The sequence below is a fragment of the Cyanistes caeruleus genome, chromosome Z (assembly GCF_971803275.1).
Source record: "Cyanistes caeruleus chromosome Z, bCyaCae1.hap1.1, whole genome shotgun sequence".
Lineage (NCBI taxonomy): Eukaryota > Metazoa > Chordata > Aves > Passeriformes > Paridae > Cyanistes > Cyanistes caeruleus.
The window spans coordinates 60,853,329-60,876,468 of record NC_141732.1 but is presented as its reverse complement, the minus strand read 5'-3'; the positions used below and the strand labels follow the sequence as shown (position 1 = coordinate 60,876,468).

General features: G+C 36.0%; 2 protein-coding genes across 2 annotated transcripts in view; one reads left to right on the top strand and one right to left on the bottom strand.

Annotated features, from left to right (window-relative positions):
• The window catches only part of RGS7BP (regulator of G protein signaling 7 binding protein), a 34,394-nt gene extending 25,793 nt beyond the window's left edge, over positions 1–8,601 (top strand). The window contains exons 4-6 of the mRNA XM_086866615.1: positions 4,642–4,789; positions 6,036–6,106; positions 7,573–8,601. Of these exons, the coding sequence (XP_086722741.1) occupies positions 4,642–4,789; positions 6,036–6,106; positions 7,573–7,664 (311 nt within the window). The 3' untranslated portion in view covers positions 7,665–8,601. The remainder of the gene's footprint in view (positions 1–4,641; positions 4,790–6,035; positions 6,107–7,572) is intronic.
• A 2,776-nt stretch (positions 8,602–11,377) lies between these two features.
• On the bottom strand, positions 11,378–23,085 carry SREK1IP1 (SREK1 interacting protein 1). Its single transcript, XM_086866616.1, has 5 exons — positions 23,025–23,085; positions 20,536–20,583; positions 18,807–18,947; positions 16,704–16,782; positions 11,378–15,261 (listed from the first exon to the last, which is right to left on the bottom strand). The coding sequence occupies exons 1-5, from the start codon at positions 23,035–23,037 to the stop codon at positions 15,078–15,080; spliced, it is 465 nt and encodes a 154-aa protein (XP_086722742.1). The 5' UTR covers positions 23,038–23,085; the 3' UTR covers positions 11,378–15,077.
• Positions 23,086–23,140: the final 55 nt, after the last annotated feature.

Below are 23,140 nucleotides of genomic sequence, written 5' to 3'. Positions count from 1 at the left end.
GTTCATGGCACCGGAGATTCAAGTAGAATGACATGCAGACTGTTCTTCACAACCTGTGGCTTATAAATAATGAAGTGGATATTGGTACCTTGATCAGACTTTATCAAACAAGCTGTAGAACTGATAAAACTCAGTGTGCTGATGGTGATGTTATTTTCCCAAGAGAAACTCAGCCAGTAGGAAAAGAGATGTCATACTAGGAAAGAGACTCTGTTAAGGAAATACCACACAAAAATTTGAAGGTCTGAGCTTTTGAAGCTCTGGGTCTTTTGACTTCATTTCGCAGCACATATCGTCTCATAGCTCCTTATCTTTCTTTTCAGCTGAACAAATATTCCTTTATTTGCTGTATATATATATCAGTCTTCCTGTACAGAAATTTCTTGTATGTTTACAGTGCTTAGAATAACTTACTGCTCTCATTAAAACCTCTACTAGAAAAGTCAGATAATCTGTTGTTTCCTTGGGAGGTAACTGGCACAGTGGGGCCAAAAGCTATAAATATTTGCAGCTGTTTTATGCAGTAAGTAAACTGAGGTAAGTGCTCCTCAATAATTCTTTCTTGTAAGATACATACACTACAAAAGCCCAGTGTTGAGAATATGTAATGATTCAACAGTTCATCATTCAGAAAGTTTGCAAAGAGCATAAGGAATTATGCCTAAGTATCTTTAATTCAAGTGTTTTGTAGTTACTAAGTCTTTGGGTACCTGATAATTTATTCTATTAATTCTCATTTCAGTAATCCCAGGAATTCTGGCTAACTAATACATGTACAAATACTTACTTGGGCATACATCTTTCTTTTATCCTAATTGTTTAGTGTCATATACTTTATTTGTTGCACATCATGAATTAAAAACTATAGAGTTATGTCATTGTAACTGAGATGTGTGTGTCTCACCTGACATGTGTAAACACAGGTGAGGGCAGACTAATACCAGCACTAACCAAAGTGATTGGTACCTGTGCAGTCATGCAAAAAAGGCAAGAATTTAGTCTTAAGGAAAATCAAGTATGTGTACTACTTGTGTTTCATATAAGAAATTAATATAGTTAATTATTGTATTTCCAGTATGTGTTTTGTGATAACAATATGTATTTCCTTAAAATAATATCTAAAAGTGATAGCTTGTGTTACAAACCCTCAGTTCAGTTGAGAGAATTTTTTCTTTTCAGCTTTGTTTAAATGACATGCTTTTTAGAGTTTTGAAGGGGAAAGGAAGGATGGTTTAATGGTTGTGCTACAATCTCAGTGTTCTTGTTAAAGACTGGTAGATATGTGTTATTACCTACACATATCACTTATGAAAGAGGAATAAGATGCAAGAGTGCGGAAGAGCACACAGGCATGGAGAAACAAAATCAACATAGTCACCCGTTCTCACGTGGACACTATGAAGGAATGGAACAAAACCAGCCATGGAAGGAGGGTAACAGAACTTCTATCACAAAATTGTTGTTCCTATTGCATTTTCTTTAATAATAGTATTTCCAGCGAGACTATCTCCAAGTTCTGCAGGTCCTAAGTGTTAAGTAAAGAATTAAATTCATCAGGCTGTTACCTTTTTTACTTCATAAACAATTCTTTCCTATTCCCCTTTATAGGTTTTCCTGCTCGTTTACTTTAGCTTGTGCATTTATCCTTAATTGCCAGGTTAGAAACCTGATGTAAACACTGTACTCTTTTCGAGAGAGGGATTTGAGATCACCTTTGTTAGCTGATCAAAGATCTCTAGTTCTTCTGCAGTGAAACCTGATTAGCACTGAGGGACGTATATTTTTCTGCCTTTTAACTTTTTCATTCATCACAGTTTATGTGCTAATTTGGTGATGACTAAAAGTAGGTGCCTAGGGTTGCATGATGGAACCAAACACAGAGATTGCCACAGAAGCAGTAAGGGGCACAATAGGTGAGACACATAAAAACAGGTGATGTATGTAACCTTACTGAACTGACAATTTTATGCCTTCTTATTTATCCTCACTCAAGTTTGATCCTTAGCATTATTTAACTAAATTGATTTAATTTCATATGAAAAGCATTTTCTGCTTCTTAAAGTAAAAAAATAAAAAGCTGAATTACTGGTGAGAAAAGGAAGAATAGATCATTGTGACTAAAATTATTAAAAATCTTTCCATTGACTAAATTGAAAGTAAAATTTAGGGTTCATATCCATTTTTGAAGTATCTGTGACAGAAAATATCCTTTACCAGCCACTGTAAAGATGAAAAGATTTAGAAACTTTTGTTTCCCTATAGGCTGTGACCATGGTAGAAATGTTAAACCTCAGTCATACATTATTCAAGCAAAGCCTTTATTATTATCTGACTCTTTAACTGCTTTCAAGAGACTGAGCAAATGATCTGAAATTCAAGAAAGGCTTCATGAATTGCTCACAATACAACAGAATTACTGGTAAAGAGCTTTTTCCAGTTGAAAAGAGATCTGTGTCATTCATTCTGCTAAATCTGCAAGAGCTTGTCTTTGTGCTAACAAAAAGAACATTATGGTCTCTACTTCTGAGCGTGAGCTGAGAAAAAGAACCTTTGATATTATTTCATCTAATGCTGTTACTGTTTCCATTGAAACACCTTTCACATCCCTGAAAGATGCATCTCTACATCATGTCTCCAAAGGTCAGGTCAGGGTTAGGGTTAGGATAACACTTAAAACACTTAAAAATAATGGAACAATCTACTAATACCCTATTTCATGAGTAACGCCTTGTGATTATTGGTGGCAAATTAGATGGTTTACCTGAAACCTTTTTAGTGAAAATGTAGTATGTGAGATACTGGTAACATTATGTTTTGTTATGGTCTTCTTGTGAAGGGAAAAAACAATGAAGCTGATATGACTGAACAATGAAAACTATACTGTATAAATCACCTTAAATTAACAGCATAAGCTGAAGTTAAGGACAAGAAAAATTTGAAAGTTAAACCTACAGGGTGATAAAGAGTAAAACATGTAATCTGTGAAGCAGACTTAGTCTGATATTCCACAAGCAAGAGAGTCAACTTTCAGCATAACAGCGTGTAACCAACAGAAAGGTCTTGGTTTCTTTCTCTCTGTCTCCCCTCCCTTATAATACCTTCACTTCTTCCTCCTTTCCACTGCTTTTGCAAAAGGAGTGATAGGATCCTCCTAGTTGCTCCTGGACCTGTACAGTTTTTGACTGACCTTACTTAAACTGCTTCATCGGAAAGTTGATCAAATTTTATTTTTCCTTTTGTTGGGGTAATCTATCATTTCAGTGGCTAAGGTGGATCACAGAAGGATTTGGCAAAGCACAAATTAGCAGTGGATCCCAGTAAGCAGCAAAGAAGGGACACAGGAGGTTCTTTTATGGAGGCTAAATTTACTACAGTCAGGTCATGCACTCTCTAGGATTCATTTAGGTAACTGTGGGCTTCCTACTGTCTTTAAAGAGCATTAAAACATAAAGCAAGTATCTTCTGTAGCATATGTAACATCTAGTTTCAGACAGGTACCTAAGAATAACTTTTTTTTTTCTTTTTTTCAAAGGAATAATAATCCAGAGTGCAACTGCATAGATAACATATCCAAAAATATTATCTTATGATCCTGGAATTTCTACATATTAGAAAACAAGGTTGCCTGCCTGATAGCAGGGATATATATTTGTGATGTGGAAGAGCAGTATACCGTGGTCTCTAGTGTCCCAGAAAAATGGGCTGAATGACCACTGCTCTATTAGCTGGTCTTGTTTCTCAAACCTTTCAGGAACTACTCCAGTTTGTCCTGACATCAAAATTTTTCCAATTGCAAAAACTGAAAATTAAAAAAAAAAACATTCCCTACTCAACTTTTAGTTCTACTAGTTTACATGTTGACACTTGTCTGGGATACACTCCATTGTGCACTTTCTTCTGTATTTGGTGCCAGAATTGCACTTGCCACTAGAGAAAAGGAATGCTATCAGGTAGTCCAAAGGAGATTTGCAGGTTTATCAAAATGTTCTGCTAAAGGTTAACTCTGTTGCATGCTCCATTATCATGCCATTATCCATCCTTTATCCCGTTCTCTTCCTCACAAAAGCCCTGGAAAGTCATAAAGCCCCCTCTTCAATTTCACTGTATTTAATTTTCATACAGGGAGTGGAATTTAGGTAGGTGTCAACACAGAAATGTGGAATGTAATTCATTTGGGTTGTGGATGGTGGCAGCTTCATATTGCTGTTAAACCATGAAGTACAGAATTTCACATTTTTGTCTTGTGATTTCTCTCAGTATTGCTGTAGCACTCAGGGACATGGATTGCAGTGTTCTTTAGTGTCAGAGTTTTGAAATTGTTTCCACAACGTGTGTTATAGTTTCCTCACTTATTTCGTTCTGTTTTGTCTTCCTGGCTTTTATTTTGTGTTCCATGAGAGCCACTGGAGTTTAATTGAACGCTTTCAAATTGGTAAGAGTAACATAGGGCAGCACTCTGATTTGCAGCTTGGTGTGGTCTGCTCTGCTTCTGAACAGTACTTACTAAGAGTTTGCATTTAAGTAGCCTTTTTCTCCATTTGTGTTGTGCAAGGTCAAGTTCAAAGCTTCAATTAGGTAATTTGAGTATCCATTTTAATCAGTAAATAATAGGGATACATGTTTTGTTTAAATATTTTAAAGGAAAAGAACCTTGTGGCCCACCCAAGAACTTAGATACTAAAGTGGAGGAAAGTTCTGAAGTACCTATTTTAGAAGACACGTCATTATCACCAACAGATATTCAACAGCATCTATGGCAGGTTTCCACAGATATTGAAAACACTGAAAGGTATGTGTAGCACTTCATTCCAAAACAAACAAATCTCCTTCTAGGATTTATTTAGTCTTTTTTAATTTGGCAGCCAGTGTTGCTACTATGAAAATTATAAGTAAATTGAATAACCTGTTAACTTCTCTGGTACATCAGATTTTCTGATTTTGTGAAATGTGGCTGAAATATGCTGAGCTCCAATTCTGCATTTCAAAATCAAAAACACAGAATCTAATTAATTTCACTTATTTCTGCCCAGAATTTTAAATTTGGAAGTTTTAGGAGGGGAGGGGAATGTTGTAGTGGTATTATTGTACTCTCTTAACTATACAGTTGAAAGACAAAAATTAGACCCTTTACTGTAGAGTAATCCTGATGGTTAACATTTCTTTGCAAAAAGTTCTGTTTTGAGGCTTTGTATATTAAGTTGCTGCTGAGATTTGGATTGTTATCATGCTTATTTACATAAAGCCAAACTGTGTTCTACTGGGCCATAATGTGGAGAATGAACAGAGCAATTTTTTACTAATCATGCTGCTGCATTTCTGAGAACCATTTCATGTGTAGAGGAATGAAGCAAGACTATTGATTTTAAATCCTGAAAGCATTAAGACATTACAAGCTTATGTACACCTGCCATCTGTGCATAAAACGGAAACCACCTGAAAATTCTGGCCCCTTTCAAAACATTTCAAAGTGTAATTTTCTTTTGGAGATGATGTGTTGTTATCATATTTTCCTTATCTCCCTTTTAGAAAATCTAATGCCAGAGTCCTCTGGCAGGTGAGAGTCATAGCCCTGTTTCTAAAATTTTCATTTCATGTGCACTGTTAAGTATCGTGGGTTAGTTGCATGTGTTATAATTTTCTTCTGAACAGTGAAACACATTCATGGCACAAGCTACAAAATGCTTATAAGCAGTATGAAGATGATATTAGTACTAGCTACTATTAGTTTTAATACATACTGTGTATTTTGCCACTAGGATCACATTGTGTCCCCAAAGGCTTTTGATATAAAATATTCAAGTGCCAGAATAGGTCATAAATTTGAACCAGAAAAAGTTAGTGATCCCCTATTAATTTTTTTGCTGTTTCTTTTGGTATGAATCTTTAGATACATGTATGTAAACTGAATTCTTGCTCAGTAGATTCTTGTATTTATCACTCCGTTGTTTTAGCATATAAAACTATACTGTGGGCCATTCCCCATGCAGTCTTCAATTGTTGTTCCATTGTATCTTTTTTAACTGTTGTATCTACAGAGATATGAGAGAAATGAAGAACCTTTTAAGTAAACTCAGGGAGACTATGCCTTTACCACTGAAAAATCAAGGTAGGTTTTGAATTTTCTTTATTTAATAAAAATTAAGATAATAGAAGGATTTTCCTTCCTTTATATACAAAAAAATCTAGGGTTCTTTAATGGAAACTAGAAAAAGAGAAATCTAGATAAAATCTAGATTTCTGATTCAGTGGAGCTGATTCAGTGGAGCCAGAATCTAGTATGTGATCTTTGGCCTCTTGAATTTCACATGAGGTATTCTGGAATTTATAGATACAGTATGTATAAATAAAATAATAGACCTTTCCTGTTGATACAAAGGCAGAAGCACAACTCCAGTGTCTGGAGTCCTTCTTTCTCAAAAGCAATGAAGGTGCAAATTGCACAGACTAAGGGATCCTTCTGAGTGATGTGGTTTGCTTCACCCCTACAAGGCTCATGCCTTCTGTGACCTGACACTGACTCTGCAGAAAAGCTGCTTTCCTTGAGTCTGCCACCAGGCTGCTTTTCCCATAGATGGCAATCAGGCACCCCATAGAATTGCACAGGTGGGCAGGATCCCCATCCTATGCATGTATTTAGCAAAGGGCATTCATTTTCTTGGCATGGTAAATACTCCATATCTACAAGCACTCTTTGTTCATGAGAACAGCATAAAAAAGATAATGATTTTTCTTTTTGATTTCTTCTTGATAATGGGTGTTCCTTAAATGTGGTGCATTTTTTTGCATGGTGGCAGCTGATGAAATGTACTGAATGTGTCCTAGATCTCATTCCAAGTAACTAAGCAGCCTAGCATTCATCATAATATGCTATGAGATGAATGTAGAATGATTGTATTCAAGTAAGATTTCATGGCAGGATAGCTTGATTGAAGACTATACTGCAAGGAAAAAGGGAATCACTTGTGATACAAATGTACGATTGTAAAGACTGGAAGAGTGATAAAAAGTCTAGGCTTAACGTAGAAGAAAAGAGTGTGCTGGAAATAAGGAAGGGAAAGACAAATTGAGGGGATATAATGCATGGAGAAACTTGAATTCAGAACAGAGATAAGGGTGTAGAGAATTCTTCTTTGTTGCCTGCTGTCTACACTGCCCTTCAACACTGACCAGTGCAGCAGGATAGGAAGCATCCCAGAGTTTTAAAACTCGGAGATATGCCCCAGGATCAGGTAATCATAATTATTATGGAGATCCTGTTAATTAGCACTGTATGACTCTCAAATGCAAAATTCAGGTGCTCTGTGCTCTATGGGATCTACCACTTCACAGGAAGGGTTGTCAAGCATTGGAATGAATGCCCAGGGAGGTGGTGGAGGTATTCAAGAAAGGGCTGGACTTAGTGCCATGGTCTGGTTGATGTGGTGCTGATGGGTTATAGGTTGGACTCAGATACCTTTTGCAACATAAATGATTCTGTGATCATGCAGGTGCTGTTAGGACACATAAATGATGTAATCTCTTTTCTGTGCATATGGGTACATGCTTGTTAAGATGTGGGGTTTTTCATCACAGATGATAGCAGCCTCCTAAACTTGACTCCTTACCCACTGGTAAGAAGACGGAAGCGAAGATTCTTTGGATTGTGTTGTCTTGTCTCAAGTTAGAAGATTAAGCACAGGAGTACCATGGAGATCATGACTTTGATTAAACCACTATTATTTGATGACTGAAAAGATGAAAGTGGCTAATATTGATTATAAAGTATATTTTCTACACTAAGCTATTAATTTTTGCCTTCTGCTCCATCCTCCTTTTCAGATAAGGGTTTTAATACTTTCAAGTCTTGAAAGGCTGTGTAACAGATCTAGCATATGTAAAACTTTTTAAAGTATGTTTTGCATGCTTACTTTCAGTCACTCAAAGAAGACACAAGAATTATGGTTCATAGATAATTTTAGAGGGTTTTTTAATTGTTTGAGCCACCGGTAAAAGTTTGTGCATAGTACAGTACTCTTACTAGTATCATATTAAAATCATACTCTAACAGTCTTTAAGCATAGAAGAAGAACATTTGATTATTCTCTCACAGTCTTTAAGCATAGGAAACTATTTAAGAGCAAAACTATTAAGGTTCTAAGACATTAAAACAATATTGTAACAGAATTTATAAAATATAATCCAGTTGCTTTTTGTGCTCTCATTCATATTTAGTCTTCCACTGTATCTCAACTTCAAAGCTTTATAGAAGAATACCTTAATTTATTATACAAAAACCATATATGAAAATAGTTAGGAGTTGTAAATACAGAGAAATCATAATATCTGCAAACTGTACAATGCTTAGAAGCAACAGAATTCCTTTTAAGCCAATAGTATATCTACAAGCTTTTCGGAAAAAAAAAAAAAGTAATTTATTAAAAGAAGGTGTATTAAAATAAACAATGTAAAACACAACACCAACCCATTTTGTTGCCAGTAGAACTCAAAGCATGGTGTCTGCATATCACTAAGTATTGATCTGATAAGGCATGCCAAAATTATCTCAGACTGTAAGATATTAAACGTTTTACATTGTTAATAAAGTTTTTTATTTAAATTAAACGTTGTCTTGTTTCTAGTTGTATTACCAGACTATGTATTTTTTTCTAATCATGTTGTCAGAGTACTGCATGAATTTGTGACAATATTTCCATTTCAGCAAGTATATTTACAAAGATTAAAAAAATATGCACGACTAAATTCTTTAAACAGCACCAAAAAAGATAACTTCAGCGTGTTTGAAGATTTTAGGTCATGAACTGGCATGAATTAGGCATAAATATTGCTAAGCATCTGAAATGGGGAGATCCCTACAAAACTATGTGCTTGTGAGAGCAAAAAACATTTTTAAAGAGAATGGAATCAAAGTCCACAGCATAATGTTTAAGCACAGTTAATTCTTTAAAGCTTCCTGCACATTTCTCATGAACCTTGTGTTAATTAATCAGAGCTGTTGTCCGTAACAGGCAGCACTGACATGTTCTCACTAGAACTCTCAAAACAGTAGACTCACTCTATGATTCCATCCTCACAGATACACTAGGTTTTGCAACTCTTAAAAAAACAAATTTGGAAAATAAAGTTTAAAAAGCTTTTTTGGAAAAACAGCTGGTGTCTAATGGCTATTAAAAATAATGTCTACAAAGTTGATTAGTAGTTACAATTAACCGATTAATTTTTTTCAGCATAAGTGAAAAAGACAGACATTAATGCCAGAAAAATTGAATGTAAGCATTCAAGACTGAATGTACAGTGATGCCGTGAGAAAGAAAAGGGGGGAAGAAAATTTCACTCAAGATTTCTTTTGAAGTCCTGTTTTATTGGTACACACAGAGAATCAGATGGGCAGATAAAGCAGTGACCATGTCTTATTCATTACCTGACCACATATCCTCACAGGGAATTTCATATGCCAAGTTGTATGACAGCTCATATCTTTGTGTTTTAACCACAGTTATTGCAATGGAACATACATTAGTAAGACAAATGTATAAACATTTTAATGAACAAAGTCCTGGTAAGTATCTGAATTGATGAGGTATCAAGGGATACATTGGTTTACTTAGGAATGCAGTGGATTATCTTTTACTAATTCAAAAGGAAACAAGAAAACTTTTTAAGCCCCAGAGCATGGTGTCAGTAAAATAAAGATAAAAGTTAATGATATTTCTACATTTTAATTTAATGGAATACGGCAGTGTAGGATCAAAGTTTAAAAGTTCCCTCAATGAAATGAAATACAGATTATTTAGAGATTGTTTAGAAACATTATTTTCTTTCTGAGTACTTAGAAATACCCCCTATTTCACAATAAACTCCCAAATGGTAACAAGCAATTCCAGGAGAATACTGAGGAAAGCAGCATTTGCTTTCTAAATCCTTCTTGGAGTTTGAACATTTTAGTTGAAAGTGTTACAAGTTCAGGACACCATTATTTTTCAGGGTAGGAAGCAAGTATAAGTTCCTCTTGCCACCAAATATGTCAAATTTCACCAACTCTCTCTTTTACTAAAATTGTGTACCTCCAGCTTTTCAAAACCAGGTTCTTTACAGCCACCTTCCACTGGCAGCACCCATTTTTCACATTTAATGTCATAAAAAATACCAGTCTAAGAAATCACATAACTATGTACACTGTAAAGTCTAAATTTTTCAGAGTAGAATCAAAATACAAGCATACAGCAGTAGACAGCACGCTAACACGTGCTGCAGCTTGCATGTTAACTAACCCAAAATGAGAAGGTACCATAAAAAATCAGCATGTTAACTTACATAATAGGTCCATGTATATCCAATACAACCTAGAAAATCTGTGTCAGAGAATGGGAGAGACACAATAACCAACTTCTGTCCCATCTGAGGAATAAATATACAGTGGTGCATTAAATGCCTATTGGTCTTATGTCTGTGTAATGGTGAAATTCCTTATTACCTCTGTAAGAGACATCCTACCTATTGTCCAGCTTTGTAGACAAGAGGCAAGAGAAGCTAAAGAAACATCTATTTCTGCTCATACTTCGTCGTAAGTCACTCCAATCAATGAAGACTTGTAGCATTTTTTGGGAAGTTTGTGGTCCTGTTTAAGTTCTACAACCTTGAAGGCACTGACTGATATGCAGGAAAACTTACCCTTTGCCAGCAGAACCAGCCTTTTCTCCTTCAAAAAACTGAACTAGGCTAAATAAAAGTGGGCAGGACATATTTTCTAGGGATCATGGTGTGGCAAAAGTTGTAACAATGACTTTTAACTGTTCTACACCTGAATAATTTGTCTCAAATCCAAAACTATTTTCCCTGAGATTCTATTTTCTAGCCCCACCCATGTTTCAAGACTTAACTTTTTAACTTTACTTTTACTCTTTAATTGGTGGTTGTACCCTCTAATGTGGAGGTTGGTTTTTTTCAGCTTCGGCTGTTCCAAGTGTATGCATAATGTGCTGTCCAGATCTAGCCTTGTGTTGCCAGTCTTAGACATTTTCCTGCCTGAACTCACTTGGCTTTGAACTACCAGTCTCCATCTCACTAGTACTTTGAGCCTTTCCCTTGTAACATCTGTACCATTTCTTGGAGTGGTATTTCTCTCACTTCTATTTTTAAAAAATGTATTACATACCACTAGCAAAGGGAATTCTGATCTACAAGAGAGCACCTGTATCTATTTGTCCAGTCTATTACTATCTAATGCAAGCATATCTTCATTTGAGCAATTACATGTACTCGGCTCCCTCTTCCAGAAGTTATTTCTAGCTCTTCTGGGACTGCAGTTCTTTGATGAAAAAAAATTTCTTCCAATTTTCAGCTTAAATCTACTCCTGGACAATTAAAAACATGCAATGTGTTTCTTACAGGTCAACTTTATTCTTTGTTAAAATTCTCTGATAGTCAAAATTCTGGCAGGGTATGTTATAAACAATTATACTAGGTTAAAGCCTGAGGAAAATACACAGTACAGATAAATAAGGATTAATCACTCCTTCACAGTACACCTTCTCAGTGGGACAAATACTTAGCTTACACAGCAAACTGTAAATAAACCACATCTTGCTGAAGTTTAAATGAACTAACTCTACAAAATAGCCTTTTTCAGACTTTTCTCTTTATTGCTATTATTTAAATGATAACATTGCTTTTCTAGATAAACTTTGGGTTCTTTACTCTTGTAGCTTTTTTGTTTTCTGCTACCACCACTTCATCTCATGTTCTTCTTTATCACTTGAATTCGTCTTCATAGATTGTTATACTAGAATTTCTTGTGAACAGTGTAAATGTTCTGGCATTTTTACTACAGAAACATTTTTGACATGTTTTTCTCTATTCACCGTTATTATTATTCATAGTGATTTGTATCTTATAATTTCTATTAGTCTTTCTTAGGTACTACTGCCTTGGGGCAGAGGCATTGTAGTAGGAGGTGTGTATTGTAGTATTGAAGTGTGTGTTTGCCCAAGAGAGTCTGTCATGTGTGGTAATTTTCACAAGGTAAGATAGGTTGGTTGCACAAGACATGGCAATATCAGAAGTTTTAACAGCTTTGCCACTGGCTCTACTGTGGAGACTTCAGAGCACAACTGAATCATCAGTTGAGAGAAAAAGTTTGGGATGTTTGACATTCTGTTTTGCGTACAAACAGATTGTGTCCTTTTTTGACTGGAGAGAGATGATGTGAGGAATTGCAAAAGATGATCTAAAAATACATCCCAGGAGTTCCTAGAACTGATTGTTACGTGAAACAGATAACAAGCACCACGTCAGATTCATTACTCACGATACTTTTCAGAGGAATCTGCATCTATGATTTTTTCTGTTGTCAACTACAAAAGCACTGAATAAATACAGAGTTCAATGTGCATTATCTCAGCAGCTTTCATGTCCTTAAAGAACAAGCCTGTAAATGTTACTCAGTCCAAGTTCAGAGCTAGACACTGCTTTTTCTATCCATAATTGTCTTGCTGCAATTCTGAGCTATGATTCTTCACTATGACTTTTTTTAGAAGCAAAATAAACCAAAATCTTCCAGTTATAAAGCTGCATAATAGTACTGCATCACAAAGAATTTATTTTTCTTTTTGTTCTACTTCTTGAGTACCTATGGCTAAGACTTTTGTTTGTCCATCATTTATGCTTCCTTGCAGAGTGCACAAGAACAAACACATACCAGGAGAGCTCAGAATACAACAGAGAAAGCATCTGACTAAACTGCAGGAAATATTCAGGAAAGAGTCCTATAAACAATACAGGTTGACACTACCAAATGACTAAATCTTTAAAGTAATATTCATACAAATTTCAGTGCTGGCAGAGCTTGTAGTGGTATCACTGTTGTCTCTTTGCCCAACCTGGAAATGAAACTCGGTAATTTAATAAGGAGGTAATATAAAAGGGGATCTTTACTTTAAGGCCTTCAGGAACAGTTCTGGAAAGATGTCCACAAAAGCCCACACCCCCCACCCCCAGGGGGGAGTACATTTTCATAGGTTTTAGGAAATTAAAATTTCCTGAAATAATTGAAATAATTGATTAAAAGCATCACTTAGGACAAGAATTCCCCCTCCAGGTCAAGCCCCTTCTCTGGAGCACCTGCTTCAGCAGTTGTGCTTTGTCCATGAAAATGTAACTTGAAGAGTTATTCTCAGCCTTGGTTCCCAGGAATAACCAAGACAGCACAGAGCCTTGTACCCCGCTGGGCTTGAAGCTCTGGAATTTGTTTTGTCTTTCTGCTTAGGGAAAGGCCATGGAAAAGTACTGGGAAAACTAGCTACTAATACAATAGGTCACAGAGTTGCAAATATATGTGTGAAGAGTACAGAAAACATAGAAAAGAAAAAAAAAGGCAAAACCCAAATGGCATCAACACAGGAAACTAATATTAAATTGCAGTTGTACACACAGCTTTCCTCACTGCAAGATGATGCTAGTAGCAGGTAAAAGACTTCAGAAGTTTAAGATTATGAAGATGCCAAGTATATTGTTAAAATGGCTCTAAAGACTGTGAAAACTACTAAGCATGGAAGTATACTTTTGGCAGAATCTAAAGAGAAAAATATTATTTAAGTGCTGTTCAACTGTCCTAATCTGATATGTATTCAGATTAGGGTAATACATGTTACACAAAATTATTTGTGTTGAAAGTAGCTTTAAGTTACTCTAGGTATATTTTAAAAATGTATACACTTTAAACTGTGAAAGAGACTGAAGGGTTTTCCTTGGTGTCTCTCAAGTTGCAGAGAACACTTAAGCTGTAGTTTTTGTGCTGTGACTGTGTATTTTCTTTGGCTATTTGTAAAACAAGAGCTTCATTCAGTTTCAATTCAGTGATTCCAGGATTTGGTGCATTTTATAGCAGTTTGTTTCCCATCTTAGCAGCTCAACTGCCAATGTGCACATTTTTCTTCCACTACCTGGGAAAGATGACTGAAGGAAACACCAAGTATCTGCTTTTGTTTCCTGGTGCCAATTGACAGAGACTGATTTGCATTTCAGAGTTTACTGAAAGCATATGAAGGTTGTTAAGTCTTCATTACTCTATGCATTTGTCATGCTCACTCCATATACTATTCATATGCTTTGTTCTTGTCTTTCTTTCTGGAAATGGTCATTTCATTCTGTAACGGAGAGAAGCTGACAGGGAATGGCACTTGTTTGTACTAGCATCACCTTTGTACTGCAAGACCTTTGGAGCCTGTGGAGTAGCAGGGATGCAATCACTGCTGTAGAGTTATGCCAAGGTTAGCCTTCAAAAGTGTGATTGATTGATTGATTCAGATGCAAACTGAAGCTAATAGCAATTGATAGGAATGAAGAAATAGCTGAAGTTCAATACTGGAAGTCTTGTTTTGATATCCAAACCTTTACATCTATGTCAAAGATGAAATGACAAAGAACAAAACCCAAGGAAAAAGAACTTTAAAAATCAGTAGCCTTTGTTTGCTTATGTTTATTTTCAGCTTGCTTATAGTGATCCTGCCAAAGGAATATGTAGTTATGCTTCACAGTCTATGACCAGATCGATTTTAGAATATAATTTTGAAGGATCGATCTTTTTTAGCTTCCCATTGCTCATTCTTCCCCTCTCAGGACCTGAACACTGATTCATATTTGCACTTACTGATTAATGTATGTAAGCAGAAAACATTATGTAAAACATACATTTATTTAAAGGGTAATAGAAAATCTCACTTGAATTTCCAAATCTGAAGTAACCATTCTGACATTAAGCATATTTAAGTCCTTATCGTTCTACACAAAGGCTTGCAAACTGAAATTTACCACATCTTACTGTACAGGTTACAAACACAATCACAACTGAACTAAAAATAAGAGTCAAGAACCACTTGCATTAGTACTAATAAATCTGAAATAGAAAAGCAGATTCTTTTCATAAATGGTCCATCTAATAATTTGAAGCACTAATGTATGCAAATAGATTTGTCAAAAATATATATATCCCATTTTACAACAGCATTGCAAAGCATAAATAAACTTGCTCTGAAAGGAAAATCATCTTCTCTGCAGAAGCGAAGCAAAAACAGACCAGCATGTCAGTCACTACTTGAACTGTCTGAACTGTTAGAAGATGAACTTTTTTCCTTTCGTCTCTTCTTTTTCTCCTTTTTATGATGTTTTCCTTTCTTAGATTTATGCTTTTTCCCCTTTTCTTTTTTGTGTGATTTTTGTTTTTTTGACTTTGGCTCATCCTCTTCTGCTGAACTTGATGAGGAAGATCTAGTAAAAAAAATGCAGATCAATATGTAATTAAAGAAGGAAAACAACACAATAATCATTTAAGGTGTCCGTTTTTTATAATGTCACAATTTGAATTTGGTGTAGAATTTGTACAGTAGCACCCCCTGGAAACCTTATGTTATCTGAATCTGCATGTTTAACTTAAATGATGACTTTCCAATTAAGACTTTCATGCTAGAAAAGTAACATGTTTATAATACAGATTAAAAAATAATGGAATAGGCAAGTTGTGTGGGTTTTCAGTCTTTGAGAAAACAACAACCAAGAGTACAGACCATCAAAAAATAAAGACAACAAGATAGAGCTTCCGTTTTAAAATACCAAATGATCAATAACAATGCTAATTAATGCCTTCAGATATATGTACCTGATGCAAAAATCTAAGAGAACAGTTATGAAAAATTTTTATGTTTTTGCAGCTCATACTATTGGTCTCTAACCAGTAGTGATGAGTGATTACATACATAAAAGAACTGTGATGACAATAAAAGTCATTAAATATTCATTAATACTAAAGAGGACATTTGTGCTATTGTTTACTTAAATATTACTTGAATGTAAAGAAAACCAACAAGATTGACTCTTTTCTGTTCTACTTCTTCACAAGTGCAAGGGCTGTCTTCAAAAGTGGAAGCCTGAGCTACACAATGTAAATAAAGAAAAGGAAAAATGCAAATGAAACAGGTATTAAATCCTGTTCCTTTATATCTGAGGGACATCTTGTGGTCTCCAAATACATTTTACAGTTTATACCTTCCAGTGCAGTTCCTGGCATACTGTCTTATCAGTTGTCCTAATGACAAAACATTACTTTGTTTCATCTACAGTCTCACTTTAAAAAAAAAAAAAAAAAAAAAAAAAAAAAAAAAAAAAAGCAAAAAATCCCCAAGAAACCAAGTCTGTCCACAGGCCAGAACTCAGATTCACAAACATTGGGCTATTATAACATTTTCCTTTGAAACTGGAGTAACACTGCTTTTAGGCTTCTAAAACTCAGTATTACAGAGGTTTCTCTTTTGACAACTGCCAGTTACTCAGAGCACATGTGTGTGCCTGCAGGTGTGTTTACACATGCACGTGTGCACATAAAGAACCCTACAGTCTCTGAACTTCAGTGAGCCTTCTCCACTTGCTAGAGCTTTCAAGACTCCTATTATCCTAACTCCATGGCAGAAGGCCTGTGACTCCCCGACAAATCTAAGAACCTTTACCTTACTATTATTTTACCATTACCTTTATCATCCAGCAAGAACTGATTATAAACATTAATCAGTTCTCACTGGAAAACAGGACTTTTCAAGTGGAAGATGTACTTGCAAATAAATTTGCATCAACAGAAGCAGTATTTCCTGAGAAAACACAAGTATCAAAAATATTTCTAAACCTATGTTTTGAAATGAAAAGAGGTGTGAAAAGGTTACCTTTTCCTTGGTCTTTTAAATTTTGTTTTCTCTTTGCTTTTTCTTTTTTGTTTCTTTTTTTCTTCCTCTTCATTTAAATCTATGGGTAGAAAGTTAAAGTTTACAAAACACTTATCTGAATTAAGATCAGCATTAAAAAAGTAGTTTCAATAGCAATGTCAAGTTATTACAAAATTCTTGTTAAAAGGCTTTCTTTTCCTTCCCCCAAATTCTGGTTAGTATAGCAAATTCAGAAATATTTTGCAGTAGCAGCAAGACTTCGATACACAACTGACACTGTATTGACATTGATCTAAGCACTAAGAATGAAGGCAGGCCTGTAAAACGTAGCAAAAAGACCTCTTCCTACATGATTACATCAGATTCAGGTTTTGTTATCTGTTCTTCTGTATTTTAGCAGTTTCAACATTTAACATATTGTTGTCCACGTCTGAAAACTAGAACCATTAAAAAAAATAATATTCTGTTAGGTTTCCCTGAGTTATTTTCACACATCCCCATTTCATGTTTCACAAACAGAAATGCCGTGAGATACATTTGAGTTAATTGTTAATGTACTGCCTACAGAGACCAGCAGAAGACTCACCCCTCATTTGGGTGTGTCTGCCTCCTGCCCTAATCCTCTACGGTATAGTACAGTAACTTCACATTTCACTTACAAGCAATGTTATGACACAGATGCAATTTCTGACCTTAGATTTTTCTATACCAGTTCAAAAAATACTTTTGAACTCTCCAAAGTGCAAATCCACCACAAATACACCACCATAAATACACATTCAGCTAACAGGAAAACACTGGTTTTACAATTTATCCTTAAAAAAGAGAGGAAATTTTGAGTATTTCATTTTATTCCTATGACCCTTTCCATAAAGTCTGAATGCTGGTGTAGTTATTCCTTTGCTACCACAAATACAAATTATTGGTCAAATTATATGTTATGGAGTGGAACTTGAAAGAATTTAGTATGACATAAAAGAGAAAATTGCCTTTGGAGCAATGTGAAAAATATGAATGAGAATGGGTGAACAAATAGTATTTTTTAAAGAAAATAGTGCAAAATCTTAAGAAGATGAGAAAAACCAGCAAAATTCTGCCTGGATAACTGACAATACATGTCTCCTTACAATATATGTAGCAGCCACAATTTGCAAGAGAACATATAATAAACAGGAATATTAGAAGGTCAAATAAACAGCTGTTTTTCCTGCAGATATCCATCTTAAATCAGCTTAGAACTGAAAAAAACTCAACCTTTACATTCAGAAATACACAGTAAGTGGTATTTTTTTCAAAGAGACTTGTTCCAAGAAAGCACCATTCCAGTACCAATTCAGCACTCTTGATAAACAGCCTACCCATTTCAACTGAAGTGTACAGCTAACTATATGGTTCTATCTATACCTTTTCCCTTCTACATAGCTTCTTTAGGAAGTAAATGTCAGAGCATATGAGAGCAAGAGAACAAAACATAATAAAAAACAGAAGAGCAGAGGAGAAGAAAGTTCATTCATTTAAAACACACCATGGTGGAACAAACTCCCCTTCTTTCTTGGGTGAAAAACCTCTTTGGAGTCCAAATTCAAATGAACTCAAGTATCTGATAAACAACTCATCTATTCTCACTCTAACAACAAGTTGATACTCAGACCTTCCAAATATAGAACAGTACTTCTCCAAATATGAATGACTGAATTTCAATTTACTAGATGTTTCTGTCAAAATCCTACTCAGAAACTGGAGAGAAATCCAGGTGTCATATTCTCATTAGAAGATGTTTGAACTACATGTCACAATCAAAAGATTAACTCAGAACATTCATGTCATTACTAGCTTCTTAGTAAAAGATCAATAATCTCTTGTATTTAGGAGCCCCTTTTGAGATGTTCTAAATGGGTTCATTCATAACTCCCTATAGAAGGAATTAATCATAATACTAAAAGAGTGTAGGTGTATCAAATCTCTGAAGTCTAAACACATGAAGTAAAAGACCTATTTTTAAATCACAGGCTAAAAGAATTAAAAGTAGCTATCAAAAAGGATAAAGTGAGAGTCCCTGCAGGTAAGAAGACTATTATCCAAGACCCACAAAAAACACCTTACTCTTTTTTTCACGCATGGCTTGTAATCTCTGTAGTTCCTCTTCCTCGCTGTCTTCACTGCTAGTGCTGCTAACATCTAAAACAATATCTCTCTGAGGATCTACTCGGAGGAAGTTTCGACATTCAAATGTCAGATGACCAGCTGAACAAAATAAATATACAGAAAGAAAAACCACAATTTACCAAAAAACATCAAAAACTAAGTAACATTGATTTTTGTATTACTCAGTTTTGAAAAGTGAAAGGAAAAAAGGCAGCCTGTCATCTGTGAAAGGGACAGGAGAAAGTTTACTTTGAAAAAGTCTCCAAGAACTTTCATAGGTTGTTCAATGCTCTTCATTTAATAGTGCTTTATGGCCTTTCTCCTATTCTGCTTATTTGAAGATTTTTTTCAACTTCAGTTTCTATTTTTAAATGGTCTTAGATACTTTCTAAAGAAATTACCTAAAAAAGCATGAAATATTTCAAAAACTACAGTAAATGCATTGCTTAATTCCCTCCAGTGAAATTGTAGAATTCTATTTGCTTATGAGACATAATCTTTAACAACCAGCATTTAATACTGACTAAAATACTACCTGACCAGTATTTTTAGTTTTCTAAGTTACATCTTGATAATCATGACCAGCTAGAAACCTTGTGCTGGATGCTCTCATTGAAATAATAAAATGAAATTTAAAAAAAATGAAGATATGGTTTTGGAGACATAGTAATTCAAGTAGCAATTGAAATAAGTTCATGTTCTTAGTAAGGATGATGTCAACTACCTAACCTTGAAGACAAGAGATTTTAGAACATATAGACGTGGATCGCGTGATTTGACTACAAGTTTCCTCCTCTACCAGAAAGCTTCTGATACTTGTTGCATGTAGAAACAAAGCACTAAATCTGTATTTATATCCACTGTTCTTTGAAAGAACAGATACAAAAAGCAATTCATTGACAAAATTTGTTGCAAAGCCTGAAATGAAAGCATGAAGTAATCTTTTTTCCTGTCACCCAACATAACACTCATAAAAAACCTGGACAGCTTCACTCACTGTGCTGAAAGTTCAAGACAATTTAGTACAGAACAGTGTTCATTCCTCCAAAGTTCCAAAAAATAATAAATAGTCAGTGACTAAAAATTTATAATCTTCACTAAGACCTGTCTCCATCAATCAGGAAAGTAGTCACAGACATTTACAATCAGTGTATAATCCAAATCATGAGCTAAATGCCAACTGCAGAAGTTGTAAGCAGTAAAGGTAGCTGTTTCTTGAAATAAACACTGCACAAAATAATATTTTCTTAGCATAAAAGATAATACAGATTTTAAACTATTTTTTCTGGTGATTTAGATTGGACTTAAACTGAAATGCCTCCCTCTTTGCAGTAAGGTTCAAAAGAAGCACAAGCACTCATCTCAATGTATATCAAAGAAGGTGCTTTCAATGCAAAGTTTCTCAAGTAATTGCATTGACATGTAGGATGTATAAATATAATAGTTTGTTTTTTTTATCCTGAGAAACTCAAAGAGCATTGATAATTTGAGAAACCAGAGAATGAACATGAAATAAATAAAAGAAAAATAATGTGGTAATTTAAACTGACAAACATCTGGGCAGAATACTGGGAATACAAGGGAGAATACTTCTTTCTTTTTCCCCCTTCTCCTCTAAAGGCAGTTCCAACCAACATCATAAACTAAAGAAAACACTGTAACTTCATATTGCTTATTACAGACTTACGGTAGCCACACTTTTTGCATCCAGCTCTGATATTATCCTTATTTCCACCTGAAAGAGAAAATTTCATCAATTAGGTGTGGCTGAAGAGAACTTTCAAGTTTCTTTCAAACATGACTTGATATTATCAGTATACAGAAGTGATCACCCCCTCACAAGTACTAAGTACACTAAGATTTCTTAAAAAAACTGCATTTCTAAGGCTACTTTTCTCTACAATAGTCTATCAGAACATTTGACTAGTTTCAACTGCTAGAGATCATTTAGTCTTACATAATTTACTGCCAAATCCTAATTTGATTTATTGTAACCTTTCCACTTGTATAGTTACAGTAGGAACCCAATCATAGACATCTAACATTGCAGTGATCTGTAACACACTATATAAATTCTAGCAGTGCAAGGATGTTGGCAGGCATCTGGAAACTCTATAGTGATTTATAATTTAATTACAAGAATTGACTTTATAAGGCAATTAAAAAGACCAAACCAAAAAATCACTCCTGAAAATAAGGGAATAAAAAGTCAACAAAACATTAAATTATTCTGAATCCAGATAATATGACACCAAATACAAAAAATGCAACAAAGCAGATGTGTAAGAAAGTAAAGACAGCAACAGAAAAGTTTGGATTCTAAGCAGGAAAAAGGATCAGACTAATGCAAATTTTAGGTATTGAAAGTGTATGATTCTCCCATGTGAGACAACAGTTAAGTTAAACAGACACAGTAGGACATAATTCAGGAGAAGAACCAGGGATTTGCCCCACGGATCAATCTAATTTTAATAATTTAAGCCATTGGTAATGAAGGGGACAACTGAATTCCCAAAATCAAAGGATGCTCTTCTATCTCCCAACTGAATAGAGCAGAAAAACCCCAGTGACTTAAGCAGTCATACACTATCAGAAATGGAGTACATTGGCCCCATTAATTTAAATTATGATTTACTGAAACAAGCATTGTCTTTAGAAAATTCTACTCAAAATAACAGAAACTTTCAAACCCCAAGTTTAAAAAACTACCTTTGAAACTTGGACAACTCAGGTGTATGCCTTAAAGGGTATAGGAAAGCCAAGCAACAAAGATCCATACATTCCATTATAACAGGTGATTTTCTGCAAATCCCAAAACCTATCCCCTTCAAGGTCAGCAGTGTTCAGGTACCTGTTTTGTGACTATCTTTAGAAGGACACCCATGAGTGATAAGGAGTTAGGAAACAGAGAAGAAAGAGTCACAAAATAAAAATCAAAAGCATAAAAGTATCTTGCAATGTCACATCAAAGAAACACTCACACCAGCATTTGCTTGTTCACTGCTCCTTGGGACTAGAAAACAAGACTACCCAAGCTACCTACTTTGTCTCAACTTTCTGAAATACAGAGTCAGCCTCTGCATAGCTGACCCATAGGTAAATAAAGATTTGGTGTTGCAGCAAAGGGAGGTCAGTACAGTGCACACTACAGAAATCTACCGTGTAAGTCAGGATCTCCAAAAGAGACACCCAGCAGATGACAAGAATGCTAATATTGTCATCAAATATTCGCACCAAATTCCAAGGACTTAAATTTTAATATTGTTTTTATGGCTTTACATAATAATTGACTTTAAATAATAATGTTAGAGGCAGGGGTTTGGACTAGATGAAATTTTAGATGACTAAAAGCAAACAAATCGCAAGAAGCTTTCTTTCTCAGTCTTCTTCCCATATCTTAATTCTCTAGACAATTAGCAAATGGCACACAACTAAGGACCCAAATCATTCAGGGGAGAATAAGGTAAGAAAAGCTTTGGAAACTTTTGAATGCAAACATGTCCTCCACAAAAAACCCTTCTAGAATGGGAAGAAGCTTATGAAGGCCTTCTCCTCATCAGAGAAGCAATTGCTCACCAAAGCTCAGGCCTGTTCAGCTGCTCCTGAACCAAACACTCCCTGTTTGTCAGGACAAGACAACACTACGAAGAAATGGCGACACATACCCGAATACCTCGTAAACCGCGCAGGTACTTCTGCCTGCCCTGTCTCACAAGAACAGTCTACTGGGACACAAGCGTTAATCCAGAACTACCATGGAGGAGAAAAGCCATGTCTGACAACCACCGTTCTTTAACTCTAACCCCAGGGAAGGCGGCGATGGGAGCGGAGCGCCGGGTCACCCAGAAGCTCGGGGAGAGCCTCCCAGTCTCAAGAGGACGCGCCCGCAGCGCCCCTGCCCAGCGCGGACCCCTCTCCATTTCCCTCTCCCTCTCCATTTCCCTCTCCCTCTCCATTTCCCCCTCCCTCTCCCTGCCGCTGCCCCCGGCAGCGCGGACTGGAGCAGCGCCCGCAGTCTCCCGCACGCTTCCCAGCGCCGCGCACGGCCGCGAGCCCTCCCCGCGCAATTGTCCCAGCTGTCCACCGCCCAGCCGCTCGTTCTTGTCCCCAGGCTGTCGGGCGGAGCCGGCCGGCGCTCTCCCTGCCCCGCCGCGGCCCCAGGCAGGAGCCCCTCACCCGGCAGTGCCATCCCGCCGCACTCTCCCCACCGGACCGGCCCGCATGCGCAGCGACACCTCTCCCCGCCGGAAGGCTTTGCCCGGCGTACTCCTGGACCGTACCACTCCCAGGGA

Excerpts from the sequence above, each read along its gene's own strand:
- SREK1IP1 (XM_086866616.1), bottom strand. Across the intron at positions 18,948-20,535 it reads ATGCAAAAAGTGTGGCTACC|CTGGTCATCTGACATTTGAA; the intron begins GTAAGTCTGTAA and ends TATTTTGTTCAG. Across the intron at positions 15,262-16,703 it reads TTTAAAAGACCAAGGAAAAG|ATCTTCCTCATCAAGTTCAG; the intron begins GTAACCTTTTCA and ends TTTTTTTACTAG.